At 38.2% G+C, this 25,533-nt stretch overlaps 1 protein-coding gene across 1 annotated transcript in view; it reads right to left on the reverse strand.

Moving 5' to 3' along the window:
- The window catches only part of CDH13 (cadherin 13), a 488,113-nt gene that overhangs the window by 14,636 nt on the left and 447,944 nt on the right, over positions 1-25,533 (reverse strand). Inside the window, exons 11-13 of the mRNA XM_074158160.1 lie at positions 18,276-18,418; positions 5,001-5,234; positions 3,487-3,702 (exon numbers count right to left, since the gene is read on the reverse strand). Of these exons, the coding sequence (XP_074014261.1) occupies positions 3,487-3,702; positions 5,001-5,234; positions 18,276-18,418 (593 nt within the window). The remainder of the gene's footprint in view (positions 1-3,486; positions 3,703-5,000; positions 5,235-18,275; positions 18,419-25,533) is intronic.

Raw genomic sequence — 25,533 nt, forward strand, 5'->3', positions numbered from 1 at the left:
TTCAGCAGTAAGGGACAACACGGACAATCTCAGAGCCAGCACCAGACATGCTGTGTAACACACTTTCTTTCTCCCACTTTTTCTCTTCCTCAAGTAGTCCTCCCTGACTAGGAACCCAGATCTATTTTTTGATCTGTTCTTTTTCCTCAACCCGAATTACTAAATTCTAAATTACATCTGAGCGGTTTGATCCTACCTTGTCTCAAGTAGTGGCCAGCAGAAGCTGACAGAGGACAAGATGTCATCTTAAACATGGTGTCTGCACTAGTAACAGATAAGACTTAACATTCTTTCCAGAATTTATTAGCATTAACTATTTTAACTTTGGAAAGTCCTGTACCTGTCCACTGTACATCTTTCCAGCTTGAATTCAGTGATTCCCAGTGGTAATAATTTAGGTTAAGTACAAAATATGCAAAGATGTTCCTTTTTTCAATTAACTCTGTATTCACTGTCTTTTAATTCCACCAAACACTTTACTGTTTTGTTGTGGAGAACCAGCAATCTGCCCATATATTTTGGCATCCTATATTTTCTGTTTCTGGCTGACAACAACTCCTGAATTTCTCTTGTTCCGAGAATATCTACCTTTCCAAGGGCTTCTGGGCAACTCTGCAGTCTGTATCCCATCATCCCTCAATATACTGAACACAGTAGGGCAGCTACAGAAAAGGCGAAACTGCTGCTTTTTGCACGCATTACGGTTTTAATCAGGCTCTTCAGTTCTATGCTCAGATACTTCAGAAATCTACCACATACGACTTCTTCCATGATTTACAAAGGAGGCACATATTCTAAGTATGGATAATAACGGCACCATTTAAATGATAATACCAAGATGTTTTGTATGGGGAGGAGACTCATGCAGGGCATTTTTAGCATGAACGGCTCTTTCACAGGGCTATCTATCCTCACACCAGATGTCAAATACAAAAAGAAATACTTTGGCATGAATAACAAAGTTCATTTGACTGAGGGATTTACCTCCTAGGAACAAGAGCCTCATAAAATATAAACATTGGGAGCAAAGTGAGCCACGTAAGGGCTTTTGCAAAAATTAAACCCATAACTTGCCACTAGAAATGGGATATTTCATCTGTTCAATAAGCACTAAAGTTCTCTTTGTTTTTATGGCATCGTAATCTTTGATTACTCTGATAAATATTTGGGCTATACAAAACATTGCAATGGAACTAATCGCAGTTATAAAAAAACTTATGTGTGGAAATGAATTGGGAATGCAATGATACCAGCACATTTTAGAGAAGTTCAAACACAGAACCACGTTATTTTAACTGGCTCCCGGACTCATTCTTTTATGTCTCCATGTAGTCATTTACACCTGAGGAAAATGGTTATGGAAGTTGTTACGCTGGCTGGCTTCACATAGGCATGATTAGGTAACGCTACCAGCCTCACTCGGTGTGACTGGGTGAACCCAAACCACACAAATGAAGACTAGCAAATCTTAGCCAAGAAATGGGGTCCTGTGTTGAGGATTAGGTCTCTTTATGCTGAAGTCCATTTGTGAAACTCATGCTCTCACTCACAACTGTGTGTAACACAGCCTCTGCCCCAAGAGGGAGATCTTTCCCTCCCCTTCCTTTCAGCTCACCCACTGTTTCCTTTTGTTGTGGTTTTATTGCTCAGACGACAGACTGGAACATTGTATGCTGGCAGATTATGTGCCTAATCTTACTCCACTCTTTGTTTAAAATTGCAACTCTCTCCATCCTTATTACAGTACTCTGAACAAATGTAAGGTTGCAGAAAGGCTCTAGGCACATCTGTATTGTTTCACAGTGTAAAGACCATTCAGTGCTATTTATTCTCTCACAGGAGGAGAGGGAATCCCTCTGTCATTCAGAGCACACACGCCATTCAGACGCCAGGGCCTACATTCTGCCCACAGTTGATCTAGAGAAGGTCTGCAGTCAAGAAGGGTCACTCAAGAAAACTACTACAAAAACGCAACGTAATTGCTTTAAAAAGCAAAAAGCTTTTCTCTACCTCATTGTATTCTGAGCAGATGCATTAATGTAAATAAAGTTTAAGTGCAAATCATATCAGATATGAAAGTAATTTCAGTGGTGAAAGTCATGCCTAATATAGCACCGGCAACATTTATGAAGTGGTAACAAGAATACATTTGAATCACTGGGCTGCATATTTATATCACTAATGCAATAGTGTCAGGTACTGACAAATATTTTTAACATATTACTTCTAACAGCTGAAGTCTGCGTTTGGTTCCAGCAGACTAAACCCAGAATAACTGAACCAAGGCCAATGGAGATACTTCAGATGTCACTGACTGGAACAAAGAACGTGAATTTGCACTTAGCATTTATATAGTCCTTTTCATCTTCAAAGAGCATCGCAAACATTAGCTAGTTCTAATTCTCTCACAACGACCTTCATGCTAACCTTTTGGGATAAAAGTAATATACTATAAGAAAAAAACTGACAAGATGTGTAATCAAGCATACACCAAGCCTCAGATGTGTAAACTATCTCTGCCTTGACCTCTATCTCTGCCTCATGGCCAATTTTCTCTCATCAAGAATATAAGGCCTTTCACCACGGCTCAGGTATTAATTCACCATACAATGAATTTTACTAATGTAAAATGGTGATTATAATCCTTGAATAAGAGATTTACTATCAATCACAGTTATAGGATACAGCTATTCCTTTTTAACAGATAAGGAACACAAAATAATACTGCGTCACAAAATTTCAGGGAATCTGTCACAGGACAAGCCAGGGACATATCTAGGTTAGATGTTGGGATTCCATGGCTTTGAATTTCTACTCTTCAGTCATTCTGGGATTTTTTTTTTTACTCCTTCCAATTCAAATTAGGAATTTTGTAAGTCTCTGTTAAAAAGCTTTCCCAGAAGCAGCAGAAGCTTCCCTTGTGTATCAGTTCTCTCTGCCTTCCAACCCAGACTTGCAATTTGATTATCAATTCTGGGTGGCTCTAAGCCCAGAATCTTGAATAAGTTCCTCATGTTCCAGTTGCTTGCGCACGTTATACAGAGGAATAGATTGGAGCAGACAGTACTTATTATCATGGTGACCCAGAAGAGCTATTGTTACAAGAACACCTTTAATCTCCTGTTTCTGTTTTTGAATTGAATTCAAGTGGTGAGAAGATGAAAGAAAACGTCTCACAAATCTGCTACTACAGCTGGTACTTTTTAGTTTATCATATGCTTGCTCTAATTCTCTTTGATTCATCTTAAAATTATTGCTTCTATTTCTTAATTTGACAACCAGGCTTTCGTTGCTATTTTTTGACTATAAAAAAACCCTCCCCTCCCTCTTATAGCTACAATTCCTCAGGGAAAAAAAAAAAACAAACTTACTGCATTATGATATCAATGTATGAATTTAACTTCTCCCTTGGTAGGTTTTCTTATGCAGCATACAAATGAGCAGCTAAATAATACTTCATTACTTACAGTTCAGGCAAAGACTTACAAAATAAACTGAAGAGTGAAAGAAGGATGAGGGTGATGCTGATATGAAGGGCATCGGTTGCACTGCAGTCCATTTTGGATTTCTTGCAGGAACACACTTGTAATTTCAGTTCTGTGTTGTTAGTCAGAGGCGGTTTTCCAGAATCTGTCACTGAGATTGGGATGTTGTAATTGGCCTTTTTCAGGTTTTGAAGCAGGATCACCTGGGCATGAGTATCTGCAAAGGATAAGGTGAGAATCAGCCAAATAGTGGTTATTTGGAAGGGAAGAGGAATCTGCAAACAGTATCAGACATGCCACAGTTACTCATGGAAATTGAGAAGAAAATGAGAACACTCTAAGGAAAAGATTAAAGAACTGAATTGGAGGTAAGAAGGGTCAGTACAGAAATTCTTTCATGAGCTGAGAGCTAACTGCAAACTTATGCCAAACCCCACCAAAAGAAAAACTTTTAAAAGCCCCTTTTATTTAAGTACATTATTTGGTCTGCAAATTATTGACACAATTTCCTTGTGGAAACTAATATATTAATGAAATGCTGAGGCACATCATGCCCAAAGAAACACAATAGGCAAGAATATAACTATTTGCCAAAGAAAATAACTCATCTTCCAAGGAAGTGCAGGCAAAGCTGTTTGATTAAGAAATCAGCAAATTGAACTAATGACCCCTATGATCCACAGATCTGCTCCACATGAGCAGCAGTGGGTCACAACAGGTGTTGGTACCCAGGTGAGCATCTTAACTCTTTTAGGGGGTTTAACAGAGTGGTGGTTTGATATTTGGAATATGGCAAAGAAAATGACTCTTCCACTTTGTGTGTGACAACCTGCAGGCAGGTACAGACATCACATCCATCTTTATTTTTTTTCTAAGAATATGAAATGAACTGCTAAAAGATTTGATTGTGACAGAGATAAATAATACATGCTAGAAAACAAACAGAAATAATCTATACTAAAAAGAAATGTAGTACTTTGTGCCCACAATTTGCCATATGAACCTTCTGCATAGCGTGTGCTTTGATCCCCTTACCAGTAGTGTATGGTCCCAATACATTTAGGTATTTTATTTGTGAAGAGTTCAAATAGTTAAAATTAGGTAGTTTTTCAAGTACATTGCTAAAGCCCATGCAGAAGTTTCATGCTGTCCTATCCAAAGCCTTGTGCATCTCATGCAAACAAATTCCATGCCATGAAATACAGTAATCTTTACAAAACCGTAAGTCATTAGTAGCCTTCCTTTAATGCAAAGCTAAGAGAGAAAAGTTTAGTCAACATAACAAGAAGAGGAAAAAGGTTCAGATTTCGGAGAAAGTGCAGACAGACTATGAGTATGTCCCACCAGGCAGCTGGTGTAAGCATAGAGAGCACAGTGTAAAGCAGCAGCAGTGGGTCCATCCTGAGGGACTTCCATGCACAAGCGCTTGACATAACGGGCAGCCTCGGGGTGAGCAGACTGGGATAGAGAGAGAGGTGGGAGGACTAAATGCGTAAGAAAAAAAGTAAGACTTACTGTTAAGCTTGGTGATTCTCCATAATTTTTCTGGGCCAGATTGCTTACTCAGTTCAAATTTGAATGGATCTGTGTTGGGATGAAGGTCTTTGTCTGATGCTCCTAGTACCACGACCCTGAGATCTTTTGCATCTTCACAAACTTTTGCCAGTGTTGGATAAAGGGATGGGACATTGTCATTGACATCCTCCAAAGTGATGTGTAAAGTTCCTGTACCTGTAGCAGGAGGGTTACCTATATGAAAAAATGAAACGTTTAGTAAATCATACTTCCATAAACACTTGCTTTTATTTTTACCTGCGTGCTTGCTAAAGGAGATATTTTTTATAGTTCTTACCTCTGTTACATGAAAATGTTTGTTACGTGTTACATGAAAATTACTGCTTTAAAAACCTGATGAGTCACTATTGTAAACTCATTGCTGTATTTTCTGATTCTCTACAGTATTTCTAAGGAAACCTCTGGGAGAGGAATATTTTTGAAGTTACAGTGAGATTAGGACATGAATAGATATCTGGAAAAGAATCTGTTCATAAACACACACTGAGAGAAACATAGAAGGAAACATCCCCGAGATAGACAGCGTGGTATTAAAAGAATCAAGAACAAGACAAATAAGAGGAAAAATGACAGCAGAGGGGAATCAGTTTGTGCGGTGGGTGCCCATAAACAGAACAGGACCAGATCATTCCCCAGCAGCTCTTGGGGCTACATTTACTTGTGTCAGGAGAAGTGAAACCTGTCAACATGCAACTCTGGGAAATAAGCTCTTTGATTTACCTAGAGCCACCCTCTGTTAGCAGTGGAGTTTCAAGCTTTCTCAAATTATTTGCTGTCCTGCCTCAGTCCTGACCTGAAAGAACCAGCTCCAGAGGTGAGGATGTTGTTTATTCACCATGGCACCGCTACAAGCCTTTGCGCCAAGGCTGTGACTGACAAACCAGCCGTGGCGCTGGAAGTGTTTGTAACAGAGGTGTCTGCCCACTGGGAGCCGGACTGAGACTAGCACCTCATTTCACAGAGGTCAGAGAGGAGCTGACAAGTGGTAATAACTTTCAGTCACTACAGATGTGTGCCATGGTTGAGCCAGTAACCTACTGCTTTCAGCCTAAAGCTCAATATCTTATTACAGATCCCTTTGCCATCCCATTTTACCCGATCTCAGAGTTTTCTAACTGCACATTATTCCCTTCATTGTGTACTGTAGTTAGTAATTTCTCATTTGAAATGCTGCACTTCTGGGTAGAGTTATTCGTTTTTCTGGTTTAGTACGCAAGATCTATGATCTCTGCACTTCCCTCAGCTATAAACCCTTAGCAGGTAGAAAGGATTCAAGAGGTTGCACTTAACCTGTAAAGCACTAGTGCAATGTGTCATGGCAGTTTTAAGTTTAGCACTGAAAGAGGTACACTTTAGCATAATTACCCTGCCTATAGCAGCCCAATAAACTATGGAATTATTGCTGCACTGTGAGTGCATTCTAAGGGAGAAGTAAATACCCTGTGGTCTGGATCTGATAAACTACTAACTGTAGCAGAATGCAATTAGTCCTTTCGGTAACAAATGTTACTAATGGTGACACTTCATCTGTTTCATGCGCACATAAATGCATAACAAAGGCAGAATTTTCATAGTTCTTTAGCTTTCCCCCCCTTCTCATCTTGCACTTTGTCATCAGAAGGGTTAGGGTTGAGTTCTTTTTAATGAAAAAGAAATTATTTTTCACTTTTTATTGGACTAATTGAATTTGCAAAAAGACTCCAATACATTTTTTGTTCTTGATATATTATTAAGTAAAGTCATACGGCAGAATGGATGAAAAGACATTCGAGTATTTGAAATATGATCATAAAAGCCAGCCTTTCATGCACTTAATTAAACTGCTGTCTTTAATTTTGAATGCATTATTTCCACACTGGACTGATAATGTCTTATGCACTGCCCTTCTTATCTTTCTCTGAAGTCAGTAATATTAAAATCTGCCTTTTGAAATTAAGAAGCCAACAGCATTATGAAAGTACTGTTATTTTGTCAGGCGCAGATATGGCTGCATTTTCTCTGCCATGCTAATGTTTCACTATCTTTGTATGGCTTATGGGCCAGGCAACTATTACGCACAAATAGAGGGAAAGGAAATTGCTTCTGTCCATTCCAATGACTTATTCTCTGGTTGGTTTATTTATAATGAGTTAAACAAAATCTTTTGGTGGTTTATGAAGACCTCAAAAAAAAAAAAAGCAAATGTCAAGGTCATAAACTGAAGCTTGTTAACATGCCTATCATAAAAAATACAACAAAAAAGGAATCAAGGAAAAATGGTCACAACATATCCATTGGGAATATATGACTTTTATAAATTTGACAGTATTATGCCTTTGAAATAATCCAAAAATCCCATGATCTCCAGACAGCTTTAGTTTTGAAATGAAAGATTTCTGTAGCATATTTTAATTCTGAAATAAAACTTGTCTTAATTTTTATTGTAAAACCTTGCAGCTGAAAGCAGAATTAATGCATAAACCAAGACATAAAGGGCTCCGTCCAATAGCCCTTGGGAGCAGCTTTTCAAAAGAGCTCAGCTCCCATTTTTGTCACTGAACTGAATTGGCCATTCCTCCTGAGGCTGAACGCTTTAAGCCTTTAGGTGCCTTTAGATATCTCATTTGGGATAGAGAGAATTTCAAATTCCTGCTAAGGCTCCCACAAGTGGCGTAGCTGTCAATGCACTATGAGAAACATATGAATGAAACAGCATTACTCACGTGTGTAAAAGCCACTAAAAAAGAGACTCAAGGATGGCTAATTTCATACTGAAAGAAAGTGAAAGCTTGGCACTGAGTCCTCATTTTGATAATCTAGGGCAAGACTGAGAACTTTAACAAGTGTTCTTCAATGAGACCAAAATGTAAGAAAGATCTTCCTAGTTAGTCTGTGGGACTGGAACTTTGATCAGCAAAGCTAAAAAGTACAGATTCATCTTAGAGCATCCTGCAATGGGAACTGTATGATACACTTATCTGAATCAGACCAGGATGGGTAATGTCTTCGTATCCTGGCATTAGCCTGCATACAAGGCTTTTAATAGCGATCTTCAGTAAGGCAATAGCCACTGTTGTTGTAAGAGGCAACAACTGCAAAATAGACTGACAAAAGTAGCTCTATTTCATGAGTTACAGAATGTCATAGAATATGATGGGGTCTGTTGTCTGAGAACTAGAACCTGTAATGCAACAGACTGGTACCAAAAGATGTAAATGTTAAATTGGATTTTAGCGCTATCAGCATAAATGACCATATTGCTACCTTTATTTCAAAATAATAGTTTCAAAAGAAGTATTATAGAAACAAGATACCTTGTATACTGGAATTTTAATGAAAGCCATGCAGAATCATATTAGAATTATTAGCGTAAAGTCAAATTATAAACCCTCTGTTAAAACACACGGCCAAGAAATTTGAAAACTGGTATTCAGTTTTGGTCCAAAAAGTTCCCATAGGGACAATGATGTCATTTAGAGATCTAACTACTCAAATGAGACTGCCAATCAGGTAGTTAGTTTCTTAAAAGATACCAATTACGCACAATGATGGCCATGGAGTAGGATGACATTTCTCTAAAGTATCAAGAGTTGCATAAAATGGCATGTCTAACAAGCAATCATATGGTTGAATGGCTGATGATGCATTTAATCTGAGCATTACATTTTTATGGACATGAAGAGCCATTTCATGTTCCACTTTCTAGTTTTTCTACAGAAATGTGATGCTGTTGTGTACAGATTTCTAATATGGCTGAGTTCTGTGAAATTAAAGACAGTATCTGGACTGCTTTGAAACTGAATTAAGACATTCCTAATCAGTGTACACTCAAACATCAACAGCTTTCATTTATTTGAAATGAAAGCAAAACCACAGAGTTACAATTGCCACACCGCAGGTGAGATTTTCTGATATGTCTCGCACAATAAGAAGCCAAAAAAAAATCCAGTAAAAGTTGAGGACTTAATTTTTGGGGATATCCAAAGAAAAACTCATAGTGTGACTGAGGGTTGCCTACACAGCATGCTATTTCTTTGCATGACGTAAACACACCTGCATTTCCCTCATCTCCCTACGGTTGGCATCATAAAAGGCTGACAGAAGGATCCACACTGCATGAGTAAGTCCACAGTGATGTCTCTGTCTCACCACATCTTGCACAAGCATATCTACAGAAGCTTTAAAATAGTCAATGCAGATGCTAATAACTATGTAGCCTCAAATCATTAATATCAAAGTTGTTTTTATCCGTTTTAACTCCAAGTGTGACTTCCATGGAGTGTTTTGAGCTCATCTATTTTTTTGACTTGCTGCTAAAGGAAGCCTTGGGGAACACAACACTGGCCACACGGGTATCAGGCCCATGTCACCCTGCTATTTTCACATTCAGCAGTGGTTTTCTCCACTAACTGAGCTCTATCAACAACAGCAACAGTGGAAGAAACAATTAGGCACTTCATTGTTGGAATCACAAAGTTATCATGTTTAGACACTATATTCTCTTCTAGGAGTACAGATGAGCATGAGGGTAGTTAAAAGCAGCCATCCATCTACACTAAACTGCCAGTGTGTACTTACAGAAGCTGGTCAAAAACATTGTTCTAAAGCTGGTAGAACATTTTCAAGATGGAAGAGTTGTTTAAATGCATCTCAAAGAGAAAAAAGGTAATAAAGATTTAATCCTTTTCTTCCAGCTTTCCCTTTCCAATTTGCAGAAAATCTCAAGATTAGCCTAAATGACCCTCATTACATTTTCCAAGTATTCAAAAACATATTCAGAACTTAGAAAATGAACAGATTTGGACATTTGAGAATACGGTGAGTTTAGATTGTCCTTGAAAATGAAGATGCATATTCCTTAAAGCAGTGGAAAGGTTCTTAAGAGCATATCCAAGTAAAACGATTGCTTAAAACGTAAAATCATATTATTTGGTCAACACACCACCCAAAATCAAAGAATTAAACTGATATTGTCCATCCTACCTTGAGCTTTCTGAGTTCTGAAATTTTTAAATCTCTCTTTGGAATAACTGAGGTGTATTTTTTGTACTTTTTTGCTTTTAGAATTGGGTATTTAGAATATTTTTATTTCAAGATTTAAAGGGTATTATAAACTAAACAAATTGGATATAATAAGAATATTTGTTCAGGTAAATAAAATTTCATTTAAGTTGTGAAAACCAACAGGAAAATCCTCAAGAAATACTTTCCCTTCTAGTTCGATTCTTTTTTTTCAATTTGACACCAAACTTGACTTGATTTAAAATAGAACAAGTTGCACAAGGGAGAACAAGGATTATCAAACACAAAAAAGTACATTTCCACATGCTATGTGAAAATGGGCTTTAAATAAATCAGATGAAAATCAGTTTACTTGTAAATAATGTAAAGGAATAAAGCATTGATAATCAACTAGCAAGAAAAATGCCAGGCACAAACCAAGAAGTGCTAAGACTGGGAGACAATCAGACTGTATGTTTTCACTTATATTTTGAAAGTTCACCTAATGGTATCAAAAGCTAACGATAAGAAATCTTCTCTATTTAGAACTCTAATGGTTTGTATCTTGGTCATTACAGCGAAGGAATATTTATATAAATGCCTTAACATAATAAAATCTAATTAGAAACAAATATGAAAAAAAGGAATTCAATTTCAACTATTGTACTCTTAAAAAAATATTTTTAAAGACCATCAGTGACCTTGGATTCTGGCAATATTTATCAAATTTCCGAAGAAGAGAAATGAACCATTCTAGAGAAACCAGCTGCCACACGGATCTAACCCACAGCACTGCAGGAAGCCAGAACAGTTTTTGGGAAGAATGGAGCACAAACCGTCTCTTTTCACATGCTCATTATGAATGGTAAAAAGACTTCTGTACTCATTTCGTCTTATTAAATTAAGCTTCCAGCACCATCAAATTAATACATATTATCTATGCCCTTCTATGCCATGATGCAGAAATTACAAGGCCATTTAATTCCTAGAGCAAGCAATCGGGTATCCATTGCCATATAGATTTCCTCTCAAGCTGACAGAGTGGAAATTCATTTATTCTAAATTTTACTAGAATATTTATGGTTTACCATTTAGCAGCAGTTTTTAATCCACTTGCACTTATCACTTACGTAACCTGGAAAGCTCAATTCCAACTTTTTTTTCCTGCTTCTACTTTTTTGCTGGCTGACAAAGTTACACAGATACAAAATGAGTGAGCAATTATAGTAAGAACAATTTTTCTTCATAATCAAGCAGGAAAAAAACAGCCCTTGAGAATGTGGGTTTGCTAATTTCTGGCAAAATTACCTTTCCTCTGAACCATCATGAATGAAGATTATCTCTTAAAACTTCTGCAAACTACATTTGAATCACAGTCATATCGAGGTCAATTTGAAACTACAACGATGCCAACAATTTCCTTCATTTTACTCCCCTGTAACTGACTGTAAAGTGTAGGACTGCGTAGGATCTCTCCTCGGATATGGATTTTTCACCAATTTCTCTATTTTCAGCTTCATATTTGCCTGAAGGAAAATACCACAGGAAAGGAAGAGAATAAAGAATGAAAAGAGCGTTGTAGAAGTTCCCAAATTGTTCGGAGGGAGCTGTGCAGCCAGACTGTGCAGGATGTGGTTAGGCTAAAAGTAACATCTTCTCTCTTTAAATTACTATACTTCAAATACAGACTGTGAGAAATAATGCTTCATGCTTTCTAATGATACTGCTATGAAAAACTAAACAAAATTTCTGTCTCCTTCCTCGTGTTGGGTTTTTTTCCCCTCTCCGTATGCTGTTTTTCTAATCAGCAAATGTGTGCGTACCAGGTGATTTGGCAGCAGGTACCCTCACTCCAGGCATAAATTCCATTCAGGGAGGCATATTCCATTACATTTTGTGTTCAAGCTGAACTCTGTTAATGGTTCAACTGAAGTAAATGGAATGAATAGAGTGGGAAGATCCCAAGATTTGGGTGTGCTGCTTAGAATCTGACATATTTGAAAACTAGTCTCATAAATGCCACATGCTGACATTTTATATAAAAGACATCCCATATTTCCCATGAGTTGGAATTTCCTATGTATTTCTGCATGTATTGGCATATAGATATTTTTCAATATTTATAAAATAAATTTTTTTAGTAACTCTAAAAGTTTCAATCCTTCATTCAATCAAATAATATATGCAGATCCTATTTTTGAGTAATTACATTTCGAAAGAGCACAGCTCTTTCAGCATATCAAATTGCTACTGACATATGCCATCCGTCTTAAATACTGTTTTCAGCATTCTAATTTCTTTTTCTAATCATGAGTCCATGATGACAAATTAAAACAATATTTTGTGTGCAATTCATATTTTACTGAAAGTTAAAATGGCAAAAGGATGTGTATTCAATTTATTTTCTCTTCTCAATTAATACAGCAATTAAGATAAGGGGTATACAACTGGCTTAATTGGGTTGCCATGGCAACTAATTGCCTGATTTCTTCAAAAATAGCATGTTTTAGGTGGAATCAATCTCTGGTAATTTAATTATGTATATCATGAAGCAAGACGACAGGTTAGATACATGTAAGGAAAAGTTCTAATTGCAAATTGTTACACATCTCTTTGTTACTCCCGTTTTTTCTAGATGCTGTCTGTTACTGTTCACTACACATAATACAGAATGATTAATTTTTCTTTTTAATGATTAGCGCTATTGAGACTTGCACAAGAAATGAGCTTTGGAATTGCTTGGGTGTAGTTCAACTGGTCCTTGGAAACAAGGAAAAAAATGAAAACTAGACCCTCACTCACTACTTCATTTTGCTTTGTATGTGCAGCAGGGACACTGACATAGTGCCACCCAGCTGGCTCATTCACACACGTGTAACCAGGCACAGGCAGAGAAGCCATATCCAAGTTGGTTTTTTTTAAACTGGCCTTAACTCAAGGCAAACACTGAAATCACACCAATCTAGAATCACACCTTTTTACAGTCCTCCCTGTCTCTTAACCTGTACCTTGCTCAAATATGATACTCCATTAAATAGAGGTTACTGCTCCTAAAGCTTCTTCCCTGCAGCTCAGCCCCCCCTGATGGACACGCTGCCTGTGACTGTGGGTGGCTGCCACGCAACTGCGTATCATGGCAAGCACTGGGGAGGGTGATGTCATGTAGGGGGCAAATCACTTTCAGAAAAGAAAACAGTTGTTTTCGCTCATGCAGTATTGCTGTAAGAAACAGGGCTTACTGTGATTTAGGGCATTTCAAGCTACATCAGTTAAAATTCTCAACCCTTAACTCCATCTCTGATTAACATCCGGAAGAGTTGCCACATTTTAATGACATTTATCCTCCTCTATGTTTAATGTAGTAGAAGTACTTATATTCCCAGTTTTTGTCTCAGTAGTTCCCTGGCGATGAGAGTAGCAGGGGAGGAAGGCGGCACATTTACACTAGATGAGAGTACCTGTCTCAGTGGGAGAACGTGGTACTCCAGCAGGGTGGCATGAGAAAAGTGAAGCTGGTAACTGACATTTAACCAAATCAGCAAGACTGGGTATTAGTGTCTCATCACTTGTCACCACAGCTGACATACTTGGACAGCATAGGTGGCTTCTCCATGTATCAGGTAAACAAAGGTAACCAAAGTTTTTCTTCTAAAGAGAGAAAAAGTTACACAATGGGACATTAACTGGGATATCCTGCCCCTCTGCAATAGCATGAGTGATTATTGCATGACTAAGGTAAATCTGGATATATTTTATTATTCATTCCTCTTAAAGGAAAGGGAGAAACCAATTTTAGCTTTTATAGATTTCATACATTTTGCAGATACTTTTTAGCTTCACCTCCAAAATTTTGATGTTTTTCTCCTCCCTTTTTCTAAATTGTGACTCAAAGTCTCAGAATACAGGACAAAAAAGACCATTCCTGGAGAGTTTTTAGCATAATTGATTTTATGAGAAAAACATACAGGTATTCTGCTTAAAAATAGTCATCCCAAATGCTCCAGTGTATAACAGAATCTATAGGATGACACTAGACATGGTCAACACAGCAAATCTCCTGGAAGGTCTGTTCCAAGCACAACTCAAACTATTTCTCGTCGTATTTAAGATATGTGCGTTTTAGAGACACACTCCCGATAATTGCCCTGTATGCTTGTGATACTGCATTGTTTTTAGTGATTACAGTGCTAAATTCAGGAAATAAAATGATCACCATTATTGGCACTTTTGTTAATAGAACGAAACCTCTGATGTTTTGCAAGTTTGCATAAACCTGACTTTGTCCCATTATGTGCTCATTCTCAGATTAAACACAGTTCACGACACTTTAATGTGTTAACTCTGCTTCATGATATTTCCTACCAGTGTTTAATTTCTTCTTTAATAGACCAGAGACTCTATGTCCACACAAGTCTTTAATAAAAAGAGTTTTCAAATTCTAAAGACACTACCTTGACCTTTACTGAAATCAAAAGTACAGAGAAAATTAGGATATTCATTCCAAAAAGTCCTTTTTAAAGTGAAATTTCCCCCAATAAAAGGTCAAACTTTATTATCTATAAAATTAATACTCTGTCTATCAAATTTGCTCTTATACATTGTTTCAATTATGTTTGGGAAGGTACAGGAACTGTTTAGATCAGAAATAACATAATTCATACTTAACTACCTTTCTCTGCAGTTAATTTGATAATGCTGAAAAATAATATCATAAAGTTCAAAAAGAACATCATATACAACTAAATTATTTCCTGCAGTGGAATGACTCTATTCTTTACCAGTAGGACAGTAACCATGAATGGACCCCAGAAAACAGTTTTGTGATTTACTGAGAAAAGATAAAGATGTGATGGATTTCTATAAAGAACTACCAAGCATGAAGCTCCTGGTTTTACTTCTGACAGAAATCTTCAACATTTTACAAATAAGAAAAATTCCCTGGCACTTGTCCCCTGCACTGAAGTGTAATAATAAGAAGGCAGTGCCTGCTGAATCCAGTGACAAGATTCTCTATTGATGTCAGTGAAAGGGTATGAGAAAAGTACCCCGTGAGTTTTAGTTTTGGCTGTCTCCACTCTGCACCCAATACAGCACAGGAATGTAAGGTCATTTTAAAAAAAGGTGATCATGGAATATGATGGGACAACAGTATCTTTTCTGTAATTATAGAAACTCTCTATGCTATGAATACTAATAGGAAATAATACGTCTAAGGTCCTTTAGCAAAGTATAAGGTCCAAGGTTTTATTTGATTTTAGAAACTTGACGTATTGTAAATACTGTTAAAAATTAGTGCACAACTCACAGACACCCTTCGACAGTAAGCATCGTGTTGGCAATCCCTTATACTGACAATTAACAACGTTACACTGCTGGAACTCCTGTTAGTGCTGCCAGAAGCTGAATCTGAGGGAGGTGGATCAGGTGTGGCCGCATGGACACACAGACCTCTCACTGAGCCAGCCTCTGGAAAGCCTCGCGGGCAGCGGTGCTGGACTGGGCTGGGGTGCTCTGTGTGATGCCCAGCACTGCGCTGGGTACCAGTTCACACTGTACTCTGCAGTGAGCCTTACTTGAGCTCTTTGGTACTCCCCAGTTAAGAAAAGGAAAATGTGTGGCAGCTCAGACTTCCTCAGCGCGTGTGTCAACACATCTCAGATTTGATTTAGGAAAAAGATGAAAGGCCAAAGGAAATAAGAACTTACATTGAATGCTTTTAAAAAAAAGTATCTCTGATTAACTATGGGGTTTTTTTTTTCCTCTCCCTCCTCACCCCAAGTCTGTTAGCCCAAGCAAATGACTTGCTCTATTGGAAATGCCTCTGAATTTTCAATTTACTACCCTATCTCATTTGGCACGTTTTAATCCTTCCTTTGGCTGCCCTCTCATATAAACATCCTAGCCATATTCACTGGAATTACACAGACTGCACTTACTAACCTGAAGAAAGAGGTGAGTTTGTGGACAATGCTGTTTTAAAGAGAATGCATATAGTTATATTTAATTTGATTTTTTTTTTCCTTTTTAAGTTAACATAACCTTATTTTAAAGTGCCAAAAGAATTTTGCATTCATTTAATATTTTTCTACCACCATTTGTCTTGTCATCTAAGGTAATGTCCCTTTTCAAGATGGGCATTAGCTATGATGGCTAGAAAAAGTGAAGTGGGTTTCACAGCGTAGCCAGTCAGCATTATCAGTGGCCCGGAAGTAAGTTGGGGAACACCTTCCAGGGGTATTATCAGTCCCATTCGTAACTGCAGGGGACAAGAAAGACCCCAAACCTACCCATTGAACTCAATCATAAAACTTCCTTGGCTGCTTTAGTCACAGAGTCTGGACCGAGACCTCAGACTGGCAGCACCTCTGTGCAAAGCCAGCACAGATCCCTCTGCGAATAGGCGCAATCAAACTGTGAGTGGACAGTGTGGGAACTGAAGCTCCCCGATCTCATGGCAGTCTGCCCCAAGGGAAGCGGGGCTCCCCACCACCGCTCGCCCGGCCAGCAGTGGCCAGAGGCAAGTTTCTGTGTAGGGCTGAGGTTGGGGTCGGAGCTCTGAACGCCCACAAATTCCACTCTTACATATTTATACAGACCAACAGATAATTTTTCCAGTTACCAACCTGCCTCTAAGTTTAATGTGTTTCACAAGCTGTTTGGTAATTAATCCAGGAGTGATACAGACCACAAGGTTAATATCAGCTATTTAAGTTCTGCAGTTTATTGGCACTTCCACATGTGGCTGAGCTCCATAGAGTGAAGTAGTACAATACTCCTGAATGATCATTATTAACACCTTAGCATGACAGTACTAAATGCACACATGTGGTTTCTAATTACTTCATTCAAAGAAGTCAATAATGTTGGAGTAGATTAGCTCCTGTGCTAATATACTGCAGAATTACAAATAAACACAGTAACAGCGGCTTGAATGAGACGCTGACTCAGTACCTCCACTGAACAGGATTCCTTTTCTCTAACCATGTGAAATATCTTCTCTTGCTCTGCTGTTCAGTGCACAGACACCTCCCCTTCTCTCATTTTTCCAGAATGGAAAAAATTCTGGGAATTAAGTGAGGTTCTTGGCTTAAAATAGATGAGCAATGTGTGTAACTGCCCCAAACGCAACATAAAGGCATACCCAAAAATCCACTTTCATTCAGACTGGTTTCCACAGTTGGAAATATTCAGCTTCTTGTTCCATCTATTATCTTTGAGGATATTTGACTCCACCTTTAAAACATACACAACTCTGTCCTTTTGATAATCCTCCTGTAATATTACCCTGAATTTTGACTTTTCCCCGTGTACCAGATTTTAAGATGCATTATCCAATAGCAAGTAAAAGACAGAAAAGAAAGTTTAGTGCTACCTTTTTCCATGGAAATTTCCTAAGAAAAATATGTATATAAGTAAATCACCATCTCAGCACAATTTTTCTTCTTTTATACTTAAGGCAATATTTTCTTTTTCCTGTCAGGCCCTGCAAATGTTCCCTGAGTCATGTGGTTACAAAAATGTAGAATTACTCTCCTAAAAAGAACATTTTACAATTCAACACCAGAGCTAAACCAGCTGCAGCTGTGAAAAGCGTTAGCATATTAGCTGTTACATTACAGACAAATCTTTTATTTATTTTAAGCCTTTAGCTCTGGAGATTTGGAATGTTCAGGATTTTCTCTTTCTTTCTCTGCTCCAAAGTCACTCACTGAATTTTCACTAGATAGTTTAATTTTGATTATATTTGACAGAAGGAACTTTAATCCACACAATATGTAAAAAATGTTGCATTTTAACAAGGGTTTTTACTTATGTTTTTATTGTCACCATCACTGTATTGAATAGAATTCAGCGTATCAGGGATGAGTTGTTATTGGTATTTAGGTACCTTAGGCTTACTAAATCCTCAAATGTTATAAGGAAATTAACTCTGATAAAGATGATTTATTACTTTCCAAGAATGTTCATAGACTACTTGCATCTAGCATTAAGATCTCAGTGTAGGAATAAACATGTGAGATGTAGCCTTAAATCAAGGCTGTTCTAAGTTTGAAGTTTTAAATTAATTCCTCTATTTCCTGTTTTTCACAATGATCTCTAATACCTTTCGGCGCCCACCAAGCGAAGTGCTGAAGCATATGCTTAACTTGACATGAGCACCTTTGTGAACAGAAAATTTCAAGCAGGGTAAAAACTCATATATTTTAATGAATATGATCTATAATAGTTACTCACCACTGTCTATTGCCAGAAAGAGAGCCGTGTATATGTTATTCTGAACATAAGGAGATTCCCGATCCAGGATAGCAGTGGTGCCAATGGTACCATTGGTAGGGTTAATTTCTAGCCAGCCCGCTGGATCCTTGTAAACTGAATACCTAAATAAAAATACAGAAGTTGTTAACAAATTATACATCTAGACATAATATAGACATTATAGACATCTAAACATTATACATCTAGACATTACATTACTACAAAAGAATATGCCTTTGCACTCACTGGCTTTCATGGGGTGGATCTCGTAATACTTAAAAAATACAAGTTAAACCACGTGCCTTGCCTTTGAGAGAGTTCATATTGTACGGCTTATTTGATAGATGGAGAGACAGAGAGAGGTTTGAGTCAATGTCTTTGGATACATACGTCCCAAAGCTTAGCACAGAAATCAATATTTAAAACATTATATAGGATCTGTTTCCTACTGCTGTGTTATACAGCCAGAGTACCTGAACGCTTTCACTGAACCTCTGTGACAACACTGCTATTTACAGACTTCATGAATCCTCTCCAGTCATCCTTTTTCCAGACATAAAATCCTGGCTAGAGTAGGAGTTATATTTTTATTTTATTTTTTGAGTGGTTTTCACTTTGGAAATATAGTAAATTGTGGGGTATGGTAGCTAAAAGAGAGCAAGACTATCGATTCATTAGGTCTAACGGGAGCTGGTTATATACAGACCCGGTTTGCATACATTTGTTCTGCAGTCTGTGATCTGTAGTTTCCTGCTTCTGAGGATTTCACGTAGATGCTCAGAATCTTGGAACAATTCAACCACATACATGTTGCCTAAATAAGGATCTGAAACTGCTGTCAGGATCCCACAATACAAAATTCACTGTTGTGCTTTTTTTGCATTAATGAGCACTAATATTTAGACCCTGATACTGGAAATATTTAGATATTGTGGTGTTTATGCACTAAGAAGTGCCCTACTTGACTGAAGTAATAAACATAAAGAAGTTCATGATTAGGGCCTAATTCTATACTCAGTTAAATATATTCAGTAATGTAACAACACAGAGCTGAATTAACTGGTACCAATTCCATCTCCAGTGAAATGTGTTAATATTTTAAACCAAAGCGCCAATCATATAATCAATACTCAGTATAATAACCTGTTTATCTTTTTTGTTGTGAATTGTTATAGGTCATAAACAGCCCTACAATATTCTATAGACATTTTAATTGACATGAAATCTCTTACTGTTTAATGAGTATGTGCCTAGCCAGTGCCTCATAGTGGCATTCATCTGAAAGGTGTCCTATGTGATAGTGCTGCCAAAAATAATTTATCAGTGCAACTATTTCCTGAGGGAATAATCGAAAATAACAGATTGTTAGGGGGTTAAAAAAAATAAGTAAAATGAAATAAAATGGCAGTTGCTAGAAGAGGAAAGAATAAATTGCAGGCCAACAAAGACATCATCTCATTGAATGCTTATTTCGGAGGCTTGCTTTGGTCTCTTGTGCCCTCGGGAAAGTGGAAAAATAAGTTATGATTAGTTGCTAGATCCATCTAGCAGACTGTTAAGGGATGCCCATTATCACGGCTAACAGCAAGGGGACAATGTGCGGCTGTTCTACCCAGCTGCTTCTGACCCCCCAGTCCTCATTTCAGACTTCTCGGTCCTGTATAACTTGTGCTTTTCCACTGTCCGGTTATTTTGATCAGGTGGAGTTTCAGAACTTTGGATTTCCGCTGGCATCTCAGAAGGACCAGGCAGAGCCGCAGCTCTGAGCTGTCCGATATCCGAGATGGCCGTTAGCACCATTCATTATTCACGCAGCAAATTTTACCGTGTTTGAGCAGCAGGTCTGATCATTGGCCAAAGTTAAAGAAAAACAAAAGCAAATGACTTAGTGCATGGCTCAACTTAAATTCTGTTACTAAGATGGCACTGTCAAAGACTATTAATTGAACTGAAGAATGGATCTCTTCCATCCCTCATCACAGGAACTTCCCCTTCTACATTTGAAATAATGCCACGGGAAGGTGTCATTAAGCAAAGATTTTTTATTTCCCCCCTAGCCCCCACGTAAGTTAGGAAAGATTAGAACGGATTTGATTTATAATAGTCTTTGAATAATAAATGTTGGGCACGGATACCATATTATTCAGCAGGAAGGAAACTTAATTGTTAAAAAGGGAAAAGATCTGGGCAAATCGGTTTCCTCACGCATAAATGAGGCAGCGCACATGCAGGTACTGAGGCCTGAGAAATACAGGGCAGAAACATACGCCATCTTTTCCCAGCCACAGATCAGGTATCCATTATAACTGGTTTAGCTGGAGGCAAAGCAAGACTTGAATTTATGCCTTTAGAAAGCACAGGGCTCCAGAATCCCTATGAGTTTGCTATGTGGCCCACAGGCCCATTTAAATACACTGTTCTATAGATTGACGTTATACTTCAAAGATCCTTAAAGTACTTTTATTTCAAAAGAGTGATAGTCCAAAGAAAAAATACTGTGTCTTGTCTTTGAAAAACAGAATTGCTTTTAGCAGAAAGCCTTCTCTTAATTCATCAGAGAAATATCTCACAGCAAAAATATCACCAGTCGCCTCAAAATTTCTTTGGTGTACCTGCAGGGGAAGTGATACGCTCCTACAGAAGATGGAGATGGCTAATTTCAGAGGTGCTAACAGACAGCACTGTCCACACGACTGCAGCTCTTTACCACAACTTTGCTTCAGGCTTGAAAAATGCAACCTCCTCGGGGCTGCCGAGCCAGATTGACTTTTCCTTGGTACACAGGAACACAGTGGCTTTCCAGCAGCCAGTTTCAGGATCAAAACTTAAATCTATACAGCCATGAAAAATCATACATTTTTCTGACCTATTATTATGTTAAAATAAAGGACAAATTTGGAAACCAGAACCTTTTGGACTTTATGAGAAAAAGAGACAAATATAGAAAACACTTGGCTTATTCATGCTCCCACAAAAGTCACTCAGAGTTTCACCGCTGCTTCCCCAGGAGGAGAAATTACCTGTAAGGAATATGCGGGGAAGAATCAAAGGCAAACGGTAGTGCACAGCGAGCCATTCCATCAACCCAACATGTCCTTCCACTTAATAACCATTTAAACATTAATCAATACCTGAGCTTTATCTCCCGTAGAAATGAGTTACTAGAATAGTAACAATGCAGAATCATTATTTCATTTCACTTCTTTGTTTCTTTTTTTATTGTTGTTTTTATAACTTCGCAACAAAGGTATGCACAAAAATATGAAACAAGGGCGGCCTAAACAATTCCTAGTCTATTGTAAAACTGCAAATTCTCAATTAACCCCGAAACAATTTAAGAAGATTCAACACTTCTAAAGTAATGAGAATTGAAAATGGATTGTATTATCTTCCCTGATTGCTCTACAAAGCACTGTTGGCTGTGCAAATAAAAAACTGAATTGTATAACCTGTGATTTGGCACAGGATATTGTAAAACTAGTACTTTGTCTTTCCCACCATATTTTTTACTTATCGTAAGAGTATATTGCAGTACAGTTAAGATGATTGTTCTTTGTTCATTTTTTTTGAGGGCTCTGCTAGCAAAAGGTTTAGAATAGGCTCATTAAGAAAAGCTCTATAAAAAATAGAAGTATAGAATACAAAGTTTTGTGTCCTACTGTTGACTTTAGTGGGATCTGCTGATTGCAAAGCAGTTCTGAAAATCAGACCATTTTTTTAGGTGGTCAAACATGAACTTATGTGTCTGCGTGTACCTACTCCGTTTTAAAAAGCGTAAGTACATTGATACATCCGTATGGATGTATACACAACCATGTTCTCTGGTGTACCAATTACTGCTTATTTTGGACTTATTCTACATTGCAGTAGTGAAATTTAGTGCTGCTTTGTGAAGTTTCTTTATTTCATTGTTTTTTTTTAATTTTAAACCATTTACATAGCTTATGGTTCTCAGGGGCTTATATGACAAGGCATGGGCAAGCGGGTGTAACCTACTTTGATTGTGACCTCCTTGCACTAGGTTCATGTCCTTGCACAGTCGATAAGCCAGGTCTTGGCAAAGAAAGCAGAAAAACTAATTCCCTTAGACTGGAAATTGCCACAAAATTTACATATATACCTTAAATATAGACCTACAAACAGATGCAGAGAGGCTACAGATGCAGAACAAGAAAACACAAATCAAAACATGCACTTGGCCTATTTGGTGCAGAACTAAAATAAAGTGGCAAATATATGGCAATAATTTAAAATTTATAAATGGCATCTTCCCCTTCCTGTAACACAGGAAAATAATTCAGAGAACACCTCCTGGGGTTGCTAGCAGATGTGCATGGTGCCGGTGGCTGGCAGCTTGATTAGCACAGAAGATTGTTACACAGAACAGTGGTGATAATACGGACATGGAAATCTAATCAGAGCCACAACCTTGCACTAGCCACAAAAAGAATTTCACAGCCAACAATGCAATAGCCCAGGGTGTCATAGGAGAGCAGCCAGGCATCTAGGCACAGAGTCAGATGCTGCTCTTGGCAAGGATCTCCAGAGCTTGGTAGTTGCCAGATTTTTCCCACGTGGAGTCAAGGGGTCTTGGCTCTTCCGCTTTAACAGAAAGAGAAGGAAGGCAAAATGAAGCAGCGCCAAATCTGTGCTGAATGACACATCTGCGCCAGTTTGACGTGCGGCGCTGACAGGAGTTAAGGTGGGCGATTCAGATAGGCTTGTCAGGGTGGCGGTTCTCAGCCTTGCCCATCTGGAGACTGCTCAAGTCATGCTGTACAGAGACTGTATGACCAGAAAGACATAACAGCGAAGAAGTGGTACGGTGGCATTGGCCCCATCAATTCTCTCTGTCTGAGCCTGCAGTGAGGCTTTGCTATGATAACGCGTAACAGGGCGAGAGGCTGCAGGCAGCAAGGTGACACTGGTGGAGTAGTGAGCAAGGCTGGGCTGGCTGAATTAGGACTTGGAGAATCGGACTTTGAGTCCTGGCTCTGTCACAATGGAATTAGGGAAGCCCTTTAATTCACGCTATGTCCCCAGCTCAGCTTTAAAATGGTGAGGATGTATTTCTGCCTTGAAAAGCTCTTAAAAGGATAAAATCTGTAAATCATTGCAAAAGGACTGAGAATAGCAATGAATGACATCAAAAGTACCGAGACAGACAGAACTGAGAAGAATAATTTGAATAGCTTTCTAAAGATGCAGAAAGATATTTACTGGCATTTTCAAATTGTATAGTTGCTCATCTCCTTTATGGTCTTTAAACTATATGTGTGCATACTTACCAGTCTTGGGTGAAACTGAAAGTGTCAAAATATTGATAGTAACCATTTTCATGCTGTTTCAATCTGACTGGCAGGAGTCAGTATCAGAAATATAACAAACCTTATTCATACATTAGATTTCAAAATCATATTTACTTCTTTTATGGATCCCGGTCCCACTGACATAAGTGAAAAAATATCAGTTGACTAGACCCAATATTTCACCTGAGAAGTATAGATACACATTTGTACTTTCAACGAAAAGCATTCACATTATCCATATTTCTGAATCCATAGCAGTTCACCTACAATCAGGTAACACACTGAAGTTACTACATCTGTCTTGCACCTCCCGGGACTATACCATACAATGGCAGACTCTGAAATTTTTCTGTGAGCTCTTCATGAACTAATCGAGTAAAATGATCAGTGGGGAAGGTATCTTGTCTGTGCCCAAGAGCTCAGCGCGAGAACTCCCTTTTGCCTCTGAATGAAAAAATCTCTAAATACAGACATTATGTAATCTTTAAATCAAGCCAGCATGAATTTCACCTCGTTATATCAAGTCCACCTGAGAAATCAAGAGTGAGTGCCTCTGGAAAAGGATTCACAGGTACTTGGGAGAGACCAGTTTAGCAATTACAGCATAAATATACACACCTATGTAAGCAATGGCAGTTCTAAGAGAAAGACAAAAACACTTCCCAAAATAAAAGTGTTAACATTAAAAATCTGGATTAAAACTGCATTATGCTTCATGTGCTTTATGTACGGATGACATAATGTACAGCTTTAGAGATCAACCTGCCTCCCATCATGTTCCATCTTTTCCACTGTGCTATCGTTACCTTTTGCTCGCTCTAATTATGGCAACATATGGCACTAGAAAGAGTAGGAAAGAAACCTTACTGCAACGCAGCAATTCTCCAGCTGAAATATACTCCAGACTCATTAATGATGACACACTGCAATTTTTCTGCTGTCTGCCTATACGATAACAAAGGTATTCCTGCTCCCATACTGGTTATAAGCTCTGGGAGAGGAACTTGCATTTCATATATGTATATTCACAGCCTTGCACAGCAGGGTCTGTAATTGCTAACCCATGCTGAATGAAAACAGTAATTCCCTATCACATATTACATCTAATGCTCTGTAACTATATTAATATTTAATTTTGTAAAGATATTTTTTATGCAACTTCCAGATATGTCTTTTTATTTTAAAATGCTTGTGTCAGTAAAGCCATTGGAAGAATGTCTTTGGAGCAGTTGCGGGTTTTCACTTTTTTCAGATATTGGAAAACAATATTAATGAATAAAATGTATAAATTTCAAGGTGGAAGTGAATATACAGGTTTGCTTTCCATTTTATACCCAGACATAAAGCTACTGCCTAAAATCGCCCGTAAACACCATGTTGGACAGGTCAGTAACACATGATCCATTGTCCTCGTGTTCAGTGGGACAAGGCATGTCCCAACAACAGAAAGGAGGCATTATTAGGGACAACTGAATTCACCACGTTAACAAAAAATGCTGGCAATGAAACAGAGAGCTTGCTAGTAAGACTTATATTTACCTTATCACATTAGCATTAAGTATACTACCAGTAAACAGTTCTGTGGAAAATCAGTTATTCAAGAGGGCTTTTCATACCTCCTTTCAAAGCTACTTCCTCCCGTGCTTTCCCATTTGGATACCCAAACACATTTTTCTTTCTTTACGACCCTTGAAGAGCTCTGCCATTTCTACTGATCCATACGACGGGATGTCCTCACATCCTTCTGTATGAGGTAAAACTCAGAGGCTGGCAGGTTGCTGGTCAATGTGGAAACGCCTGGATCTGAGCCTGCCTGTGAGCGTCATGCTGTTTCACATCTCTCTCAATGGTCAGCGCTGCCCTGCAGCCCCTCAAAGCGCCAGTGCCAACCGCTCATCTCCGGGGCAGTTGGCATTCGTCTGCCCTAA

This window comes from Numenius arquata, chromosome 13, assembly GCF_964106895.1.
Source record: "Numenius arquata chromosome 13, bNumArq3.hap1.1, whole genome shotgun sequence".
NCBI classification, from domain to species: domain Eukaryota; kingdom Metazoa; phylum Chordata; class Aves; order Charadriiformes; family Scolopacidae; genus Numenius; species Numenius arquata.